This window comes from Prionailurus viverrinus, chromosome B3, assembly GCF_022837055.1.
Source record: "Prionailurus viverrinus isolate Anna chromosome B3, UM_Priviv_1.0, whole genome shotgun sequence".
Classification (NCBI taxonomy): domain Eukaryota; kingdom Metazoa; phylum Chordata; class Mammalia; order Carnivora; family Felidae; genus Prionailurus; species Prionailurus viverrinus.
Window position 1 is genome coordinate 47,670,160 of NC_062566.1, and position 19,830 is coordinate 47,689,989.

At 36.6% G+C, this 19,830-nt stretch overlaps 1 protein-coding gene across 2 annotated transcripts in view; it reads right to left on the minus strand.

The window, feature by feature from the left end:
• Window positions 1-355: 355 nt before the first annotated feature.
• Window positions 356-19,830, minus strand: part of MAPK6 (mitogen-activated protein kinase 6) — a 36,928-nt gene continuing 17,453 nt past the window's right edge. For both annotated transcript variants that reach the window (XM_047861987.1, XM_047861988.1), the window contains exons 2-6: window positions 16,461-17,650; window positions 15,132-15,276; window positions 8,817-8,981; window positions 4,514-4,715; window positions 356-2,608 (exon numbers count right to left, since the gene is read on the minus strand). In XM_047861987.1, coding sequence (XP_047717943.1) covers window positions 1,507-2,608; window positions 4,514-4,715; window positions 8,817-8,981; window positions 15,132-15,276; window positions 16,461-17,015 — 2,169 coding nt within the window. In that variant the 5' untranslated portion in view covers window positions 17,016-17,650 and the 3' untranslated portion in view covers window positions 356-1,506. The remainder of the gene's footprint in view (window positions 2,609-4,513; window positions 4,716-8,816; window positions 8,982-15,131; window positions 15,277-16,460; window positions 17,651-19,830) is intronic.

A 19,830-nucleotide genomic window follows, 5' to 3' on the forward strand; every position in this document is an offset into this window, starting at 1 on the left:
ACTTCAAAGCCTCCAAGGGCGCTTAATAGTTTTGAAATATATAAAACCTTATTCCATTTTAATGTGTTAAGGTAAATCAACAAGGTTTCTGTGTAGAGACAAAGAAGCTTTTTCTTTGAAGCCGTTTAGCCTAACATAGTCTAAAGTACAGCCACAATTTTGCTGAAAGGTGAGACTAAAGAATTTGCTAGTAATTTTTACTTTTCCTGCACTACCCTTAAGAGTTCAACAGGAGCCATAGTTGCTGGCCATGTTTATTTGTCCTTTTCTTTGAACAGGATAACTAAAGATACCGACAGTATTCAATAAAATAAAATAGATGAAACAAATTCTGAGAGACTCCAATACCACATGCTATATTTAACCTAATTTTATTCATGCTTGCCTTGGGATGGGGAACAGATCATTCAGTAAAAACATACAGTAAAAACAAAATATGTCTTATCATGTACAACTTTTAAACTACAATAATGATGTACCTTAATTACTTCCATGCACACAAGTCTAACATTACAATTTGTTTTGTTTTGTTTAAAAATAAACACAGTTAAGACTTCTAGGAGCATTTTATAATAAAGTAATTCCTAATGTTTCTTTGTAGATAGATCAAGCACCTCCAAAATACAAATTCCTATACACAGTGAGCGCTTTACTTAAAATGAATACGAAAGTAAATTAAGTACGTGGACAGCCTTAGGATGAGCCGACATTATATATTCAGCTAAGTAGGCAACAAACCATAGTGCCAAATGGAAAAAGTGTATTTGCAAATAAATTTCAAAAACTAAGTCAACTTTTTATAATTAAATACAGAAAATATACTGATTTTCTAAAATAAATAAGATGTGATGTAGTAACACTTCACTATAAAGAATGCATACCAGAACATTTATAAACGGTGCGTGAATCTTATTAATAGTTTACTACAATAAACGCTGGCTAAATAGAAGTGCATGTGTGAAGCACTATGGATGGTATATGTTTCGCCACATACTTTTGTTACCTTGAGGTAGATAACACATGTGTACCAAATTCGGCATTCATTTTCAGTTGCTGCTGGTATCATGTGTTTTAAGAAATGTGTACAGTATGAAAAACTTGAAAATACTCATGAATGAAAAATGTTTTAGGAAAAAAATAGATATTTTCATGCAATTATGTACAGTCTCACTGTGTAAATTTCAAGGCAAGATTTTTGTTTCCTGTAAAACAGATCATTGTTCTATGAGAGAATGTTTTTTACTTGTCTTAGTGCATTTCTTTTGTCTCCTCCTGCATTGCATTATTTTGCTCTATTCTTTATTTTTGTGTGCAAACGACATGCCAGTTAAAATGAAAACCATCTCACATGTAGAAAAAAAGTCTGGATTTTAAAAACCAAGAACTAATAAAATCCTTTCTAAATGACACCATATGATTCAAGTAAAAAAATGACTTAAACACTAGTAATAAAAAAGACAAAACACATTTCATGAAGAATACAAAGAGAAATGTCTGCTGAGTGTTTTAGTTCAGATGTTTCAGAATGCTGCTGTATGTCTTATGAGGAATCTGAGGGGAAGATTTCATAGCAGAAGGTGTTAAAGTGGCCTGGATTGACTTCAGTGGGGACCCAACTGGACTGTGAAACTGTGGGATGCCTATGGATTCGAGCTGCTTGTTAAAGAGGAACTCCCCACTGTTGTTCAGAAATCCTTCCTCATTTCCTCTCTCCCCAAGCTTCCCATCCTCTACTGGCTCAGTTTCTAGCATTTCGGTATCTTCTTTCCTGCTAAAGAACTTGTCCAGGTAACTGGTATAAGTGTTTTCCTTCTCAATTTGTTCATCCTTCCTTACCTCACAACAAAATTGATTTATAAGAAAACAGTCCTCCCCACCACCCACAAACTGGCTATCCCAAGAAGACTGGTACAAGGCTTCTAACTGAGCCAAATTTGCCATGCCTTTTTCCTGTTTTTCTCGGCTTACTGACTTTGATATCAAACTTTTCAATTCTAGTTGGGACACTGAGCTATTCAAGTCATTCAATTTATCAACAACATCAGTAGGTTCATGTTGTGAACTAAGTTGAATAGTTCCTGCAATAAAGGAATCAAAGTCAAATCCCTGATTCTTTTCCCTTTCTTTTTCAGCCAGTTGCTGTGATGCTTCCTCTAGAGCTATCTGGGCTTTAACCAATCCATTCCTTTCACATTTTGACTTGCCTTTCTTATCAGACTTTTCTTTGCTTTGTTCTTTCCAATTGGAAAGATCTATGATAAGCTTGGGTTCATAATAATGGTTAACTTCACTCTCTCTCCAAACTAAGTTATCTAAATAAGATGATGACCTTGTTTTGTAGTTACAAGTATGGCTACACTCCAGATCACAATATTTGTTTTCATGATGATCTGGGTACTGCCAACAAGGCTCGGTAGAGTAATTCGTATCGAAAGCAGGATCCTCCAAATACTTCTCACGATCTCCATCCAAATATTTTCGAGGATCGACTTGTACTTCTTCTTCATCAGTGACATCAGACAGAGCTCTTGGGTCAAGCTGAACTTCATCAATATCAAAGTTGTTATGTATAGGCCAATCATGCTCTGAAAATTGGCAATCGTGGTACCTGAAAAAAATGAATACATTACTGTTAGTGCAGGGATATGATTTCATTTTCAAATTCACTGAGTGCCTTTTAGGTGAAAGCACTCTGCTAGGTCTATGCAGGGTAACAGGAGTGTAACTCCTAACTTTAATGGAGAGGTAAGATCTATTACTACATAAAGTAATAAAAGGCAATTCTGGTAATTACCAATGAAGCCTATGATTACAACAAAATTCTAAGCCCTCCATTTTTAAATTTAAGATGAAATACCATTTTACACTTATTCCATCTTTTCTTTATTTTTCATCCACCTCAAACACAGCTGCAGATAAACATCTGAGTGACTGGCATGTCTACGGTTCAAGTCCAACAGTTTCATACACAGAAAAAACACTTTGTGGCCACAAAATGAATGTCTCTAATCTTAATCAGGTCTCTTACAGATTTTCACTGTACTGGTACCAAGTCAGACTAGAAAAAAAGGAAGGCTTCCTAGAACTCATAATGAATAGAAAAAAACCTCTCCATGTATAAGCACTACCAAATACGGTATCCTCTTACTGACATAGCACAGCGAGGTGACCATTCATGCCCAAGTAGCAGCAGACTGGGAGACACACACAAATGGTTGGGGGATGGGGAAGAGAGACTAGGAAAGATATTAGAAGACATCTGGTTATGTACCTACTATACACAGGTAGTAGAAATGTTCATGTGGACAAAATGGTCATTGGCAGAGGTGTGTAAACATACAAATACCTGAACATTTTAGGAGGAAGATGCAATGACTTCACAAACTAATTTAATGATTTTTCTTTTAAACAAAGAAATATATGAAATTTTAAAGTTTTATGACTGTCATTAGTGACTTAACACCTAGTGGCTAAATATCAAAATTATCTGAAGATTTTAAACATCGATCTATTATTATATGCTACAACATTACTTTGAAGCAAAATTATACCTAAATTTCTCCAGAAATTTAGAAATCCTAAAAGAAAGCAGAGGGAAAAAAATCTTTAACTCAAATGTATGATATTATCCATTTTGATATTTTATACTATTCAAAATAGAAAAGTCCCTTATACTGGACCTATGTTAACTGAAGTTTTTTTTTTTTTATTTTTTTAGTGTTTATTATTTATTTTTGAGAGAGACAGAGAAAGACAGAGTACGAGCAGGGGGAGGGGCAGAGAGAGGGAGACACAGAATCCGAAGCAGGTTCTAGGCTCTGAGCTGTCAGCACAGAGCCCAACATGGGGCTCAAACTCACAAACCGTGAGATCATGACCCAAGCAGAAGTTGGATGCTTAACCAACTGAGCCACGCAGATTTCCCCCGAAAGTTAATTTTATGTCATTAGGAAAACAGATTTGAATAGCATATACCATGAATCAAAATAATTGCTATCCTAAGATACAAGAGATTATATGGAAAGATTTGAGACATTATGCAGATACCTTACTGGATTAAGGTTGAGTCTTGTCATCCAACATCTTAAATAGTAACTATTAATATTTAAATTACATAAAGGCTATTCAAAGATATTAAGTTTAGCAGAAACCCCAAGGGACCATCACTAATTATTTTTTTTAATTTACTTATTGTGAGAGAGCGAGCAAGCAAGGGAGGGGCAGACAGAGAGAATCCCAAGCCAACTCTGTACTGTCAGCACAGAGCCCCACACGGGGCTCAAACTTTCAAACTGTGAGATCATGACCTGAGCCAAAATCAAGAGTCTGACACTGAACTGACTGAGCTACACATCCAGGCTCCCCCCATCAGTAAATTTTTAAGAGATCTGCATTGTCTTACCATAATTTAAAAATAAAACTCACATAATAAGTGGGCTGTGATCATATAGTAATTAGTACACTGTTGTGAAAATATAATAAATTGTATTTTTCTATCTTAGCATCAATTTACCTTTCCCAGTTATAAATGTGACTATGAGTTTCATCCATAAGCAAAATATCATCAACTTCATCTTCAATATGAAAAGGATGACTGGAAATTGGCTCATCCATTGGAAAAGAATATATGCTCATGTAAGGATGAGAAAGCGCTTCCTCTGCAGTCAACCGATCCATTGGGCTAAATGTCAGAATTTGTTCCAGGAAATCCAGTGCTGCAAAAGAAAGAGATAAAACACCTTAACTATACTGGAGGTCTGCCAACCAATGTAGAGGAAAAAAAGGGATTATATGATTAAAAGGTAAATTAATTTATCAGTGAAATAAAACTGATTTACAGATTAAAAGGATACCTATTCAATAATCTTAATAAATATTTGAAATGTACCCCAATCTCCTATTATGCTCAGTTACAAAATATATATATATATATATATATTAAGTTGAATCATCTGAAACTTCTATTTTTGTCAGTCAAAAATGGGCAAATGACAGCAATTTCATATGGTTCAACCTAATACTATAGGTTGTAATCTCAGCTCTGCAACTCACAAGCTTAACTGAATTACTCCCTAGCTGTCAAGAGCTAGACAGATTACTTAAACTTGAACTTCAGTTTCTTCATGTATAAAATGGGTATATTGACAGATATCTTATAAGGTATAAAAATTAAATGTAAAGCATAGTGTCTAGTGCTTAATAAAAAACACTTTCCCCTTTCCTTCCCTTATCTCACTGACTAGCTGCTGTACTAATTTGTTGATCTCTGTCTCACATCAATCACTGGGCCTTCCTAAGCTAACTCAGCCTGAACCACACTGTCACCAGCCTGAAGGTTGCCCTTACACCACCACACACTTGTATGCCTTATGATTTATACCAATCTTCAACTTTGAGTGATTTCCCCCATCTACTTTCTCTGCTCCCTAGCCGTACAGGCCTGATGAAAGCTACATGCAAAATCACACCCACGGCTCACTACAAATTCATACTGTGGAATTGCAATTTGGCCTTTGCTATTATTGCTCAGCAATGTTCCACACCATCTCTTTACACTATCATTCTCAACAGATAAACCCGCTTCACATTTACCTCAATCCCTAGTTCACTATGGCCTGTCACACACCCTTGTATCTTTACCTCTGTCTCTAAGGAAAAGATAATTCTTCCATTTTCAATTCCCGATTTCTCATTAATGTAAACAATAGCTGATTTTTTACAGCCTTTTATATTTCACAGTGTTTTCATATACATTATCTCATTCAATACTCAATCACTCCAATAAAGACTACAGAAACTAAGACTCACTGCTATTCAGGCCCTGCAGTGGCCCAGGGCTGAGGCCTCTTCCTCTCCTCCCCCTTATCCCCCTCTTATCATATTACCCTAATCTAGGAAGTCATTTCACAATACATCAAGCTGTTCTTGGTTGTCTTGCAAAAGAGTCCATCTTAATTAGCCCAGGGACCATGTGTCACAAGGCAAGAGAGACTCTAAGGCACAGTTATGAAGGGCTGACCCAGCACAATCAGAGAGAAGGGAGATACATATCCCAATACACAAGAGGAATATACTCAAATCCCTAGAATTTGGGAACAGCAGGTGGAAAGAGGAAGAGGTAACAAAGAAACTAGCTAGGCTGAGCTCCCAAGTGCATGCAATATACACATACATAGACTATTTCCATAATTACAGAAAGTTCTATTGGACAGCACTGCTCTAAAGGAAATAAATCTATTTGCTACGATGGTGTTGAAGTGTGCTAAGACATAAAAAAAATTTTGATGTGAGAAAGCAAAAGGGAGGATGAGAGATAAGTATAGGGGGAAATAAAAAAAGATTATTTCATTGAAAGATGAAGACCACTAGGGTTCTGGGGTGCCTGGGTGGCTCAGTCGGTTAAGCGTCCGACTTCGGCTCAGGTCATGATCTTGCGGTCCGTGAGTTAGAGCCCCGCGTCGGGCTCTGTGCTGATAGCTCAGAGCCTGGAGCCTGTTTCGGATTCTGTGTCTCCCTCTCTCTCTGACCCTTCCCCATTCATGCTCTGTCTCTCTCTGTCTCAAAAATAAATAAACATTTAAAAAAAAAAGACCACTAGGTTCTTAATTGTCTTCATTATTACATGTTAATTCATATGTACTTAATCTTGTTTGGCTTTTTCCTCTGAAGATCATGAACAGAGTGGGAGAAAAGAACATGTATTTCTTATGAAGTCCCCATTGCCTCAGAATGTGCTCTGTTCCAAAAATAAAACTCCAATGTTAAACTTGATTAAGAAGAAACTGGTGTAGAGCACATCTACACAACATATCTTTAGTCTCAGGAAATTTAAAAACTCTGCACTGCACTTGTATATAAGCATAGTTCCACTACTTGTGAATACCAAGGATCTTTGGCTGATGGTTAATTAACCCATTATGAAAGACATACATTCAATGCATTATGAATAAATCCCAGCCATCAGGCAAATATTCAAGTTGATTCACAACCAACTAAGACATGGTCCTGACCCTAATGAGGGTAGGGGAAATAGAAGATTCAAGTTTGGCTAGCCTGCAAATGCTTCAACAGCAATGTCCTACATTATTTCTAGCTTGCCTCTTTGGATAAGACACAGCAATAGTGACAACGGCTCAAAGCCAATCAAGGTTATTCCTGAGCAATGTCTCTCAACCTGGCTGAGTGGAGCCACACCTGTAGAGGGCTTTAAAAACAGACACCTGCTCTACTCCCCACCTTACCTCTGGATTCTGACAGAACAGTCTGCATTTTTAAGAAGCTCCCACTTGGGACACCTGGGTGGCTCAGTCGAGCATCGGACTCTTGATTTCAGCTCAGGTCATGCTCCCTGGGTCATAGCATCAAACTGAGTACAGAGTCTGCTTCAGATTCTCTCCCTCTCTCCTGCTGCCCCTGTCCCCATCTTGTGTTCTCATTCTCGTTCACTCTCTCTCTCAAAAAAAAATTCTCCCACAGAGGATTCTGAGGCACAGTCCAATGCTACGTGACTACTGTTCAGTTACGAAAAAGGGTGTCATGACATGGCTACAAGGTCAGGAGCAAGACAGCGCACTGGAATCTGAATGTGAAGATAAGACTTGAAGACTGGTTAGGAATGTAGAACTATTGAAAAGGAAGCGTACAAAACCTGCTGAAATTAAATACAGCTGCTTCTCATTACTTAGGCATTTACTATATAGGTTCTAAGCACAAGTGAAGAAAACAAAATGTCATTATGATATCCCCATCCAGTGCCTATTTCTCAAAACACTTGCTACTTTAAAACACTTTGATACACACTAACCCAAACCACATATAGTGATCAGAGTGGGTAACATGAATAATGGATATGTAATTAAGAGAAACAACTATATATCCCTAACTTGATTCATGAGAGAACTATACAATACTGACATCGATGTATCTTAATATGATAATTCTTAAAAATATAAGACACAATCAACTTTTAAGAAAGATTTTCCTTATGTCCAATGCTCATCCTTAAAAAAATGTTATCCTGGGGCACCTGGCTGGCTCAGTCAATACAGCATGCAACTCTTGATCTGGGGGTGGAGTTCGAGCCCCACATTGGGTGCAGAGATTATTTAAAAATAAAATTTAAAAAAAATTATCTTACTACAGGTAACCACTACAAGAGTTAAAGACTTTTGTATATTATTTATATCAACAAATCCTGAAGACATGTCACTCTTTTTTGAAACATAAAATTATTCTGTTAATGGTCAACAAAGTTTTGATTCTAAGTTCCTACCCCTTTCAAGCTTGCACAAATTCTCATATTTAGCACCTAATATTCCGAACACGAACCTGCAAACTCTAATGTAATGTGTTTGCTCATATGGAGTTTTGCTCTTTCCTCTACTTCCTTGCCCAGAAGCCTTTGCTTTCTCCCAACTCAATTCACTTTCATATGTAAATAACATTCATATTCATACCCAACTTATCATATAACCCTCACAGAACATTTTAGCTTAATGAGGGACAGTGTTTCTAGATGCTCACCTATGCCAGAGAATCAGAGGTGCAAGCTAAAAAAGTAGATGGAGTTAGAACCAGGAGAGGGGTTCAGTGTATTCAATCTGAAAAATTATTCAGAGGAACAAAGAAAGATATCCCTAAGAGTCAGGGAAAGGGAAAGTAAGGGTTGAAATTTTAGATATATCTTAATGTCTAAAGACTTTTTGGGAATATAGAGATCCTGCTTGCATGCATGCATGTGCACACGTGTGCACGCACATGCACACACATACACACACACACCCCATTACATGATGGTTACTCTTGAGTAACAATACCTTCTCGACTAATTCCTGGAAGCAGCTGAGTTAAAGGTTTGTGTGGCTCAGTCATGTCATTTCTAATGTAAACTGGAATTACGCTGAGAAGCTCCTGACGATCTTCCTCATGTACTACAGGAATAGATTCTAAAATCAGCTGCATCTGTTCAAGTTCATGTGCACCTGAAATTAGATAAACATCAAATACAATATAAACATATTCCTCAATGCTTACTTATTTGCAAAAGACATTCTAAAGTTATAGGAAACTAACTTAAATACTGTAATGACCACTGGGAGGAAAACGGTTTTAACTGAATCCTTAATCAGCATGTTTCTTTACTTTGAATATCATCAATCTACTCAAAAAGCAGATCTATTCCGATTTCAGCTCACTGACATATTTACTTTTGGCTGCTTTGTTGCCATAAGAAACTGACCCTTTATGTTTAGCCTTAAATTAAGGCATCATAAAGTAGTGAAGAAAGCAATGAACTGGGATTCAAGACACATGGATTCTAGTCGTGGCTATATCGCTAATTAACTGGCTATACCTCTGGACATACTTAAGATGATAAAGGCTTCATTTCATCACAAGTAAAATGGATGGCTGGACCAGATCTGCACAACAAGAAGTTTTATAGTTATAGGTTACGCTCAGGTAGCCATTTCAGAACCAGTATTAAAGAAATAAAAGCGGGAAGAGGTGCCTGGGTGGTTCAGTAGGTTGGGTGCCCAACTTTGGCTCAGGTCAGGTCATGATCTCACAGTTTGTGAGTTCGACCCTGTGTCCAGATCTGTGCTGACGGCTCAGAGCCTGGAGCCCGGAGCCTGGAGCCTGTTTCGGATTTTTTGCCTCCCTCTCTCTCTGCCCTTCCCCCACTCACACTCTGTCTCTCTCTCTCAAAAATAAATAAGCATTAAAAAACTAAATAAATAAAAGGGGGAACTTTAAGCTAAATGGTGACTAAAGAAAACCATTCAGTTTGCCTTTCCACGAATTTCTAGGATCCATTCAATCTCCCAAATTTTTCTTGGGGTTCCTACTATGAGCAAGGTACTTTAAAATACAGCTATGAGGGCACCTGGGTGGTTCAGTCGGTTAAGTGGCTGACTTGGGCTCAGGTCATGATATCACCGGTTTGTGAATTTGAGCCCCATGTTAGGCTCTTTGCTGCCAGCTCAGAGCCTGGAGCCTGCTTTGGATGCTGTGTCTCCCTTGCTTTCTTCCCCTCCCCAACTCACAATCTCTCTCAAAAATAAACATTAAAAAAAAAAAAAAGTTAAAAGAAATACACCTATGAAACAAAAAAGACCAAACCTCTGTCTTCACGGAGCTTACAATCTAGTGGAGAAAAACAGATAATAACTCTGTCAACATTTATGTCAAATGCCATGAAGAAAAATAGAGTAAGCAGGGAGGATAAATAGCAGTGTTAGGGGCAGGATTATTAACTTATGCAGGATGACCAAGGAAGGCCTCCTTCCTTGGAAATGCTGAAAATTAAAGAAGTTGGAGAACACACCATGCATTCATATGGAGGAAAGGAGTTACAGAAAGATGGGGAAAGGCCCAAAGGCCCATAGGAGACAGAGGGCTTGTCCAAGAAACAACAATTAGTTAAGTGTAGCTGAAACAGAATGGCTGCAGGGAATAGAAGATAAAGTCAGAATGGTACCAGAACACAAAGGGTATGCTTTATCCTGAATTTGATAGGGAGACATTACAGAATTTCAAGTAGAAAAATGGCATGTTCTGATTTATGTTTTCAGAGAAATACTATGGCTACTATGTGGTAATTAGGCTACAGACAGCAAGTATTAAAGCAGGAAAGACAGTTAAAAATCCTGCAATAGACCAGGAGAGACACAGTGGTTGACTGAACCACAGGGAGGTGGGAAGCTAATAGAGATAATAACAAGCAGTTAGATTCTGAATATATTTCAAAGGAAGAGTCCATAGACTCTGTACTGACCAAAGTGAAAGATGAAGCCAAGATGTTTGCCTTGGCAACTAAAAAGTGGATTTGGTTTACACAGATGAGGAAGACAGCAGAAAAAGAAAGGAGGGAGAAATACCAGTTCAGTTTTGGATAGGTTAAATTTGAGATGGTATTAGACATTTCAGTGGGTGTCTTTTATTGCTCTGTTCATTTGAGGCCTCTATCTAATAAACATCTCCCTCATGCTGCTTTTGTTGAATGGCTCACAAATTTACCAATAAAGGAGAAGAGAATTAAAACTGGATCTTTCAAATCATTTTACATATAATTCTCATTAACTGTTTAAAGTTTACATGGGTGTAAGATCAAAATATTGTTATTTAAAGGTGTTGTTTAATCCAATTATTTTTATTGCTATACTTGAACAATTCTGAATATGTTGAATGAATAATCAATACAGCATTAAGTTCTGACCCCATTTCAAATGACTTAGAGCATGATATAACAATTATAAACAAGCTAGTTTTCCTGATAAAATATTCATTATTGTGGCAGCATTAAAATATGTCCACAAATTTGGGTGCCTGGCTGGCTCAATCATTAGACCATGCAACTTTTGATCTCAGGATCCTGAGTTCAAGCCCCTCATTATGTGTAGAATCCACTTTATTTTATACTGTTTTCACATTTATTTTTGAGAGAGAAAGATACTGAATGTGAGTGGAGGAGGAGCAGAGAGACGGGTAGATGCAGAATCTGAAGCAGGATCCAGGCTCTGAGCTGTCAGCACAGAGCCCAATGCAGGGCTCGAACTCATTAACTATGAGATCATGACCCGAGCCAAAGTCAAACACTTAACCGACTGAGCCATGCAGGTGCCCAGTAGAACCCACTTAAAAAAAAAAAGTCCACAAATTTTTTGGTACTCTTCCCTTCAAAAGGTGGAATCCAACTTCCCTCCCTTTGAGTGTGAGGTATACTTAGATGACTTATTTCTAATGCATAAAATAAAGCTGAAATGACAGTGTGTCACTTTTGAGTCTAGGTCACAAAAAGACATGCTGCATTTAGGGTCAATTGGTTTTTGACAAGAGAGCCAAAATAATTCAATCAGAAAGAATAATGTTTTCAGCAAATGGTGCTGGAATAACTAGGTATCTACATCCAAAATAATAAAGTTAAATCCTACCTCACACCATATACAAAAATTAGCCCAGAATGGATCACAGACCTAAATTCAAAAACTAAAACTATAAAATTCTTAGGGCTCAGGCAATAATTTCATATATATGACACCAAAAGCAAAAGTGACAAAAGAAAAAAATAGATAAAATAGACCTCATCAGAACTAAAATCTTTTGTTTCCAAAGACACCATCTAGAAAGTAAAAAGAGAACCTGTGGAATGGGAGAAAATATATTCAAATCATTTTTCTGATTAAATGATTTGTATCCAGAATATATAAAGAACTCTTATACTTCAAATATAAAATACAAACAACCCAATTTAAAAATACGCAATGGAGGGACACCTGGGTGGCTCAGTTGGTTAAGTGTCCAACTTCAGCTCAGGTCATGATCTCATGGTTCATGGGTTTGAGCCCCACATTGGGCTCTGTGCCGACAGCTCAGAGCTTGGAACCTACTTTGGATTCTGTGTCTCCCTCTCTCTCTGCCCCTTCCCCTGCTCATGCTCATGCTCTCTCTCTCTCCAAACATAAACATTAAATAATTAAAAAACAAAAATATGCAATGGATCTAGATAGTTCTCCAAAAATGACACATTGTCAATAAACACACACTCAACATTATTAGTCATTAGGTAAATGCAAATCAAAACCACAATAAGATACTACTTCATATTCAAAAAGAATATAAGACAGACTACATTTTAATTAATGTTGGTGAGAATGTGGAAAAATAGAACCCTCATACACTGCTGGTGGGAATGTAAAGTGTTACAACCACTTTGGAAAATGGTCTAGCATTTCTTCAAAAAGTTAAACATAGAGTTATCATATGACACAGTAATTCTACTCTTAAGTATATACAAATCCAACAGAATGGAAAACATAAAACTACACAAAAACTGTTCACCGATGCACATGGTAGCATCATTAACAATAACCAAGAAGGACAAATAACCCAAATTTCCATAAAGTGCTGAATGTATAAACAAAGTGTGGCACATACACAGAGTGGAATTATTTAGCCACAAGAAGAGGACATACTAATACATGTTATAACATGGATGAACCTCCAAAATATTACATTAAGTGAAAGAAGTCAGTCACAAGGCCACTTGTTATATAACTTATTTACATGAAATACCCAGAACAGGCAAATCTACAGAGAAATAAAGTAGCTTAGTGTTTGCCAGGAGCTAGAAGAAGGGGGAAATGGAAAGTAACTGCTAATGGTTACAGGCTATCTTTTAGGGGGGACAAAAATGTTCCAAAATTAGATGGTAATACAATCCTGTGAATATGCTACAAAATACTGAACTGTATATCTTAAATGAGTGAAGTGTATGGCATGTGAATTACATACTGATAGGACTTTTTTTTTTTTTTTTTTTTTTTTTTTAAGATACAGAAGCTTTCTCCTTGCTCTCTTTTGGATCATTCATTCTGGGGGAAGCCAGCTTCATGAAGCCAACATAATGAAGACATTCAAGCAATCCTATAGAGAAGACCATATGATGACAAACTGAGGCCTCCTAATAAGTCATGCGAGTAAGCTATCTCCAAGTGGATCTTCCTGCCCCAGTCAAGCCTTCAGATGACTGCAGACCTAACCAACACCTTGACTAAACAAATCTGAGTTAGAACCACCCAGTGAAGTAACCTCCCAATTCCTGACACATACAAAGTATGAGATAATAAATGTTTGTTGTTTAAGCAATTACATTTTGAGACAGTTGGTCATACAGCAACAAATAATACAGTAATTATTTTACATGTTGGAAGGTACTTGAATACCAGGAATATAACCTCCAATTACAGTATTGTTTCTAGGAAAAGATTCAATCCACTCAAGCATTTAGTTTCCAGGAATAACTGGTATTTTCTCAGTTTTCTAAATTGAAATTCAATCACTATCAGACATATCAGAAGAAATTTCAGATAAATTTAGGGGGAAAACTACAAATGATTGGTCAATGTTACGTAAGCTGAGTAGTGCAAATGTCAGCATTAAAAAAGAAAAGTAAGGGCATTCAGTCATACCATCCTTTCTTCAACAGTGTTCTCCTATGCACCCTTATCTTTCTTTTAGTAATCCTTCTTTTGTAAGCAGACCCTACCCTTTCTTCTGCTCTTAGCATAATCTGGGAGTGGTGGGAGGGCCACTCTAAGTAAGATTGGTTAGAGAGAAAAACAATAATGTCCAAAGAGAGAAAAGACCTAAATCACCATCATGTCACTTCTCTAACTAAAAAATCTTCAGTACCTTACTACTTCCTGGTTTTCCAAATGGAATTCTTCTGCCTACTTTCTAAGTATTCTGGCCCCATCTTAACTAGACATAGATATCTTCATTATTTGACACCTTGCTTCCATCCAACTTTTTGCACCAATTCTTGCATGTACACGATTTCTGTCATCAAACTTTTCTCACTGATTCAGGTTCATACCCTCATTTACATTACCAATTTTTTCTTTCTCTTCCTCTCACCAAAATTCTTCACTATTTCTATGTAGTGAAAAATCTCATAGCATCAAACTCAGCAAAAAATTCCTTGTTTCTGAAAGGTCAAAGGAGTCAAGCAACAGGACACAGCAGTTCATGCAACAGGGATGATAGTGGACAAAGAATTACTGGGTTTTCAACAATAGCTAAAAATTTTGACTATGAGTGACAAATACTGACAGCATTATACAACTCAGGTATCACTTACCACAGATTACCAACAAGTATTATAAATCTAAAAATACAACATTATGTTTGGGGTGCCTGGGTGGCTCAGTTGGTTAAGCATCTGACTCTTGATTTTGGCTCAGGTTTCTCATGGTTCATGGGATGGAGTCCCACATGGGTCTCTGCACTGACAGGGTGGAGCCTGCTTGGGATTCTCTCCCAGCCCCACCTCCCGTCCCTCCCTTGCTCACACTATCTCTTTCAAAAAAACAGACATTTTACAAAAAAACACACAACATTATGTTTAAGATAAATACAAAAGAACACTAAAATTCTGACTATATTTGCTGTGTGAACAATTCAGTGAATATATGAATAAGTTTTTTAAATTTTTTAAATATTAAAAACACCATTTTCTCTCTTAATATTCCAGACTACAATTGTTTTAAATCTTATGTAATTCTTGCTTCATAGATAACATGCAAAATTATTTCTCTTTTGGATAATTTTCCATATATTTTAAAATCTCTAACCTGCAAAGAGGGTTTTACCAGTCAGCATTTCAGCAAAGATGCAGCCTGCAGCCCACATATCAATGGCTTTAGTATAATTATTAGGAGAAAGTAAAAGACGTGGAGACCTGTACCATTTAGTAACCAATCCTTCAGAAAGATGACCCTGAAAAAGAAACAAAAACATAGTTCAGTTTTTTTCTTTAGCTGAAGAACAGTACAAAACTTGAATCCCTGATCTTAAAAACGAAACAAAACAAAAAACAATAAAAACGAATTGTGAGATCCTAACAAAATACAGTTGTTTTCTGTATTTTTAAGGCGCTTATACTTTTCTGGCTAAATAGGAGCTTAAACTCCCCCTGAGATATATAATCTATAAGATGATGTTCACATGAAGTCTGCTGACCAAAATATACTGTAAGAATTTAGTGCTGATTCTAGGTCACACTTTCAAAACATGTTTCAAAAGAGGAGCTATTTTTCACTTCAGGTCTTAATTAAGGAGCAGGCATGTTTCAAATCAATGAGGGAAAGGTAGAGAAGAACACCAAAGGTGCTACTTCTAAACTAATGCCAAGCTCCTTACTGACAACCCAGGGGACTGGCTCTACTACATATCCCACTCTTAACCAATTTTGCTACTTTACATTTATAAAGTATTTAACAAAAACAGTTATACATATATTGTGTTACTTCATCCTCAAAACAACCTTGAAAAATTATGAAGGTAGATGTTAACTAGGGGTTCTTTATAACCAAAGCAGCTCCACTTTAATATTTTAAAGATCAGGATCCCACAGATAATTTCATTTGAAAACTAAAAGACCAAAGTTCAACTCAGAAAATACTAACTTCTATGAAGGCAAAAGGTTACCTAAAGTACAGTTACTATGAATCCCTTTAGCTATTCTTACTTCCCATTTTATCTTCATGCAAATTTAGATAGCAAACTAAATTAAGTGTGCCTAAATAAGGCATAACAGAATACTAGAGACTCAAAGGGACACAAGACATAAAAGTTCAAATAGCATCCCCTCTTAACTTCAGATAGAACCACAATTCTGCCCTACACACTTAAGAATATATCCCACTTTTAAATAAGGGAGAGTTTCAGTTATAATAAATAACCATACACTTTTAAGAATTTTTATGTAATTAGGATCCCACTCCACCTTCCTTTCAAACACAGATTCTGACTGAAAGATCTGTATCAGAAAAAAAAAGGTACCAAGTAAAGTTTAACACAGTTAAGGAAAAACATCTGTCATAATATAAAAGAAAATACAAGACCTATTCCTGATGATACACATCAGTTTAAAGATCTGTCTCAGCTGGCTTTGCACCTACCTTATGGGAATAATGGGGATCCATGATCCGTGCAAGACCAAAGTCACCTATCTTCAGCACCAAGTCTTCAGTATTAATGAAAAGATTAGCTGGTTTGAGATCTCTGTGCAGTACGTTTGCAGAGTGAATATATTTGAGCCCACGTAGCAGCTGATACATGAAAAGTCTGGCATGCTCTTCCAGTAAAGGGCCCTGCTCCAGCACATTAGCCAAGTCTGTCTCCATGTACTCCTGAACAATGTAAACACTGTTCAGTTCGGTAAGAGAGCCCACATCGTCTGTTAACTGGCTTCCACTAGGACCAAGAATCTCAAACACTTTCACAATGTTATCATGGTCAAGTCTTCTAATAATTTTGATTTCACGTAGAGCATGTTTGACACTTTGGGGATCAGTAAGGACAATCTTCTTGATGGCTACTCTTTTGTCACAGTCATTGTCTACAGCAGAAAAAACCAAGCCATTGCCTCCACAACCCAATGGTTTTAAGTCCATATACCTAGAGCCCAGATCAAAACCATGAATGTTCATGAGACTTTCAAATTTCTCTGCCATTTTGAAACCTCTACTATTGCCTTTTCCTTTCGAATTGTTGAACTTGTGTAAACAAGGAAGAAAACTGACATCAAAAGGAAAGATCTTTCAAAAAAGGAAAAGAAAAATAATTTTGCTTCCACAGCAAGATGATTTCTTGATGTTCATTGCATATGCCAACCAGGCCCGTTGAGTTCCCCTTAGATTTAAAGCTCAAAAAGCTCTACTCATATTGAGAATTAAAAAGATTGCAGTACTCATAGTTCAAGAAAGGGGCAGCAACTCTGCAGACATTTACAGAAAACACTCAAGAAACTCAAACGGAATGAAATGACATACTATGCACTCAGATTTACTGTGCTAAACGATTTAACATTTAACAAAAATGTGAATAAATATGCACACAACAGGCTTCTATGAACATTCTCCTCACAGTGCAGATACATTCAGTGTTGGACTGGTCCTGAGCAGCATCATTCTAAGGTGCTGGTAAGCACTATTTCCGTTTTGCCTCTTTTCTTCCTTTGTTGCTGTGTATTTCAACAGGAAGCCCTGGTGGCTGTTGGTTAACAGAAGATGTCTTTTGTTAGTGATCAGGTGGCTCCAGCTCACCACAATCACAATCAAAGCTACCGTCCATCTTACTCTGATACAACCTAGAGGATGAGAAAAAAGAAGGAAAGAGTCACCATTGCAGGAAATGCTCTTCTTACACCTTTGTTAAATGACACGAACTGAGCATTTAGCTATAAACAACTACTGGTACATTGAACTTATTTATTTATAGTCACCAAATGGAAAGATGACCCTCAATCAAAAATAGCTATCCATGTTGTAAGCAATTCACATGTACTAACTCCGACTCTAGATCCCACCATACTAGATACTTTATAGTATTTACAGTCATTAGGTTGTATCATTTCTTAAATGCCAATGAATGAAGGAAGGTTCATAATTGTTTTACAGAGCTCTTTAGAACTTTTTGAGGACAACATTAGTAACATTTCCCTAAAACAAACAAAAAAACATAATGAGCCTGCAATGTGTTAGTCTTTGTTAAAAAACATGTTTACTTATTAACTATGCCAATGGATATCGAATTAAAAAAATCTAATAGTACAAATAAGAAATCTGCAGAGCATGCTCTTCAGTTTACAAAAGAGTGAACCTGAACAGTGAATAAACCAATAAAGATGTTTAACTCTACCAGTAATTAGAAAAATCAAATTATTCGAGAAGAAAACATTTCAGATTAGAAAAACATTTTTAAGAGTTGCTAATATCAAATCTGAGGAGGAATGTGGAAAAACAAGGACTTTCATACAATATTTGTGAGTTTAAATTAGTAAAAGAATGAGAAAGAGCACTCTGGAATAAATAAATATGTATATGAATAAGTAGCATACCTATGATTTGGTAATTTTTCTTCAAAAAACATTCCCTAGAGAAATACTTGCAAATGAAAAAATTCCCACTTTTTTTTGTAGTAGCAAAATATTAAAAACAGCCTAAACTTTCAACAATTGGAGAATAAATGAACTATATTCATATAGGGAACCACTATATAATAGTAAAAATGAATAGATGGTTGAAATCGCCATACACTCAATTTAAAAAAGCAAACTCAAGATAGAAATGGACATGCTGAAACCAGTTATTTCAGGTTCATAAACAGGCACAATGTTACTTTATATATCTATGTCTATATAGATATAAATACAGATATATGGCAAATGTATTAAAAACATGATTGGTAAGTAACAAATTCATGATAATCATTACTTTGAGCAATGAGAGAAGGGATTACCATCAGGGTGGGGTTACACAGTATGCTACAACTACATCTTTAATTCTTTTTTAAAAATATGTATGGAGGCAGGACAAATTATTAAGAATTTAATAGAACTGGGAGGTATGTATGTGAAGAGCTCATATAGTGGGGGAAAGACTGGCTGACAAATAAGCAAAACACGGATGTCAGATGGCAATAACTGATGTAAAGAAAATAAAAGAGAAAGGGCACAGGGAGAGTGGTTAGGGAATGTCTCTAGTGAGGTGATATTGACAGCAAAGCCCCAAAGCAGGTGGGCCTCAGGGGTGCTGTGTGGGAGTAACTGTTGTGGACAGAAGGGCTAGCACACCAAAGCCCCTGAGGGTGAGTATGTGTCTCCTGTCTGAGACACAACTAGGTGGCCAATGTAGTAGCTCATTTAACGCATGTAATACAGGCTAACTCTTATATGGAAAGGCTTGTTGTTGCTGCTTTTTGATCTAATAGCTGGCAAAGGTGTACGTACAGTGTTATTTTCTGAATGGGTCTGAAGAAATTGGAAGTGGGACAAGTGCAATATTCATTTATTCAAAGGGCTAATCATTTAAAGGCAATGACAGACATGAAATAAAGCAGTCCATTCTGAACTTGAATTATGTGACAACTTTCAATCACCTTCAGCTGTGGCTTAAGAGAACTGCTAGCACTCTCAAACACATGAGCTGTTTCACAGTAGTGAAGCTTTTGTACAATAGGGAATCTGCCTTTATTTCCTGCCTTCTTCATATTGCCACATACCTCACATGTGGAAATACAAGATTCTGAAAAATATAAGGTACAGCTACTTGCCACAATCTGAGCAAACCACTTTCAAGAAATCCACAAACATTATAACTGTGTGAAAGAGAAACTGATGATACTGATAACTCAGAGTCTAGATAAAGAATCCTTATGGCAACAATTTCACAAAAATTGATATTTACTATCACTGAGTTCTTTTAGTAAATATGAGCACTTCGTGTATCTGATTAATGTTGTCAACAACATTAATAGCCTAACAGCTTT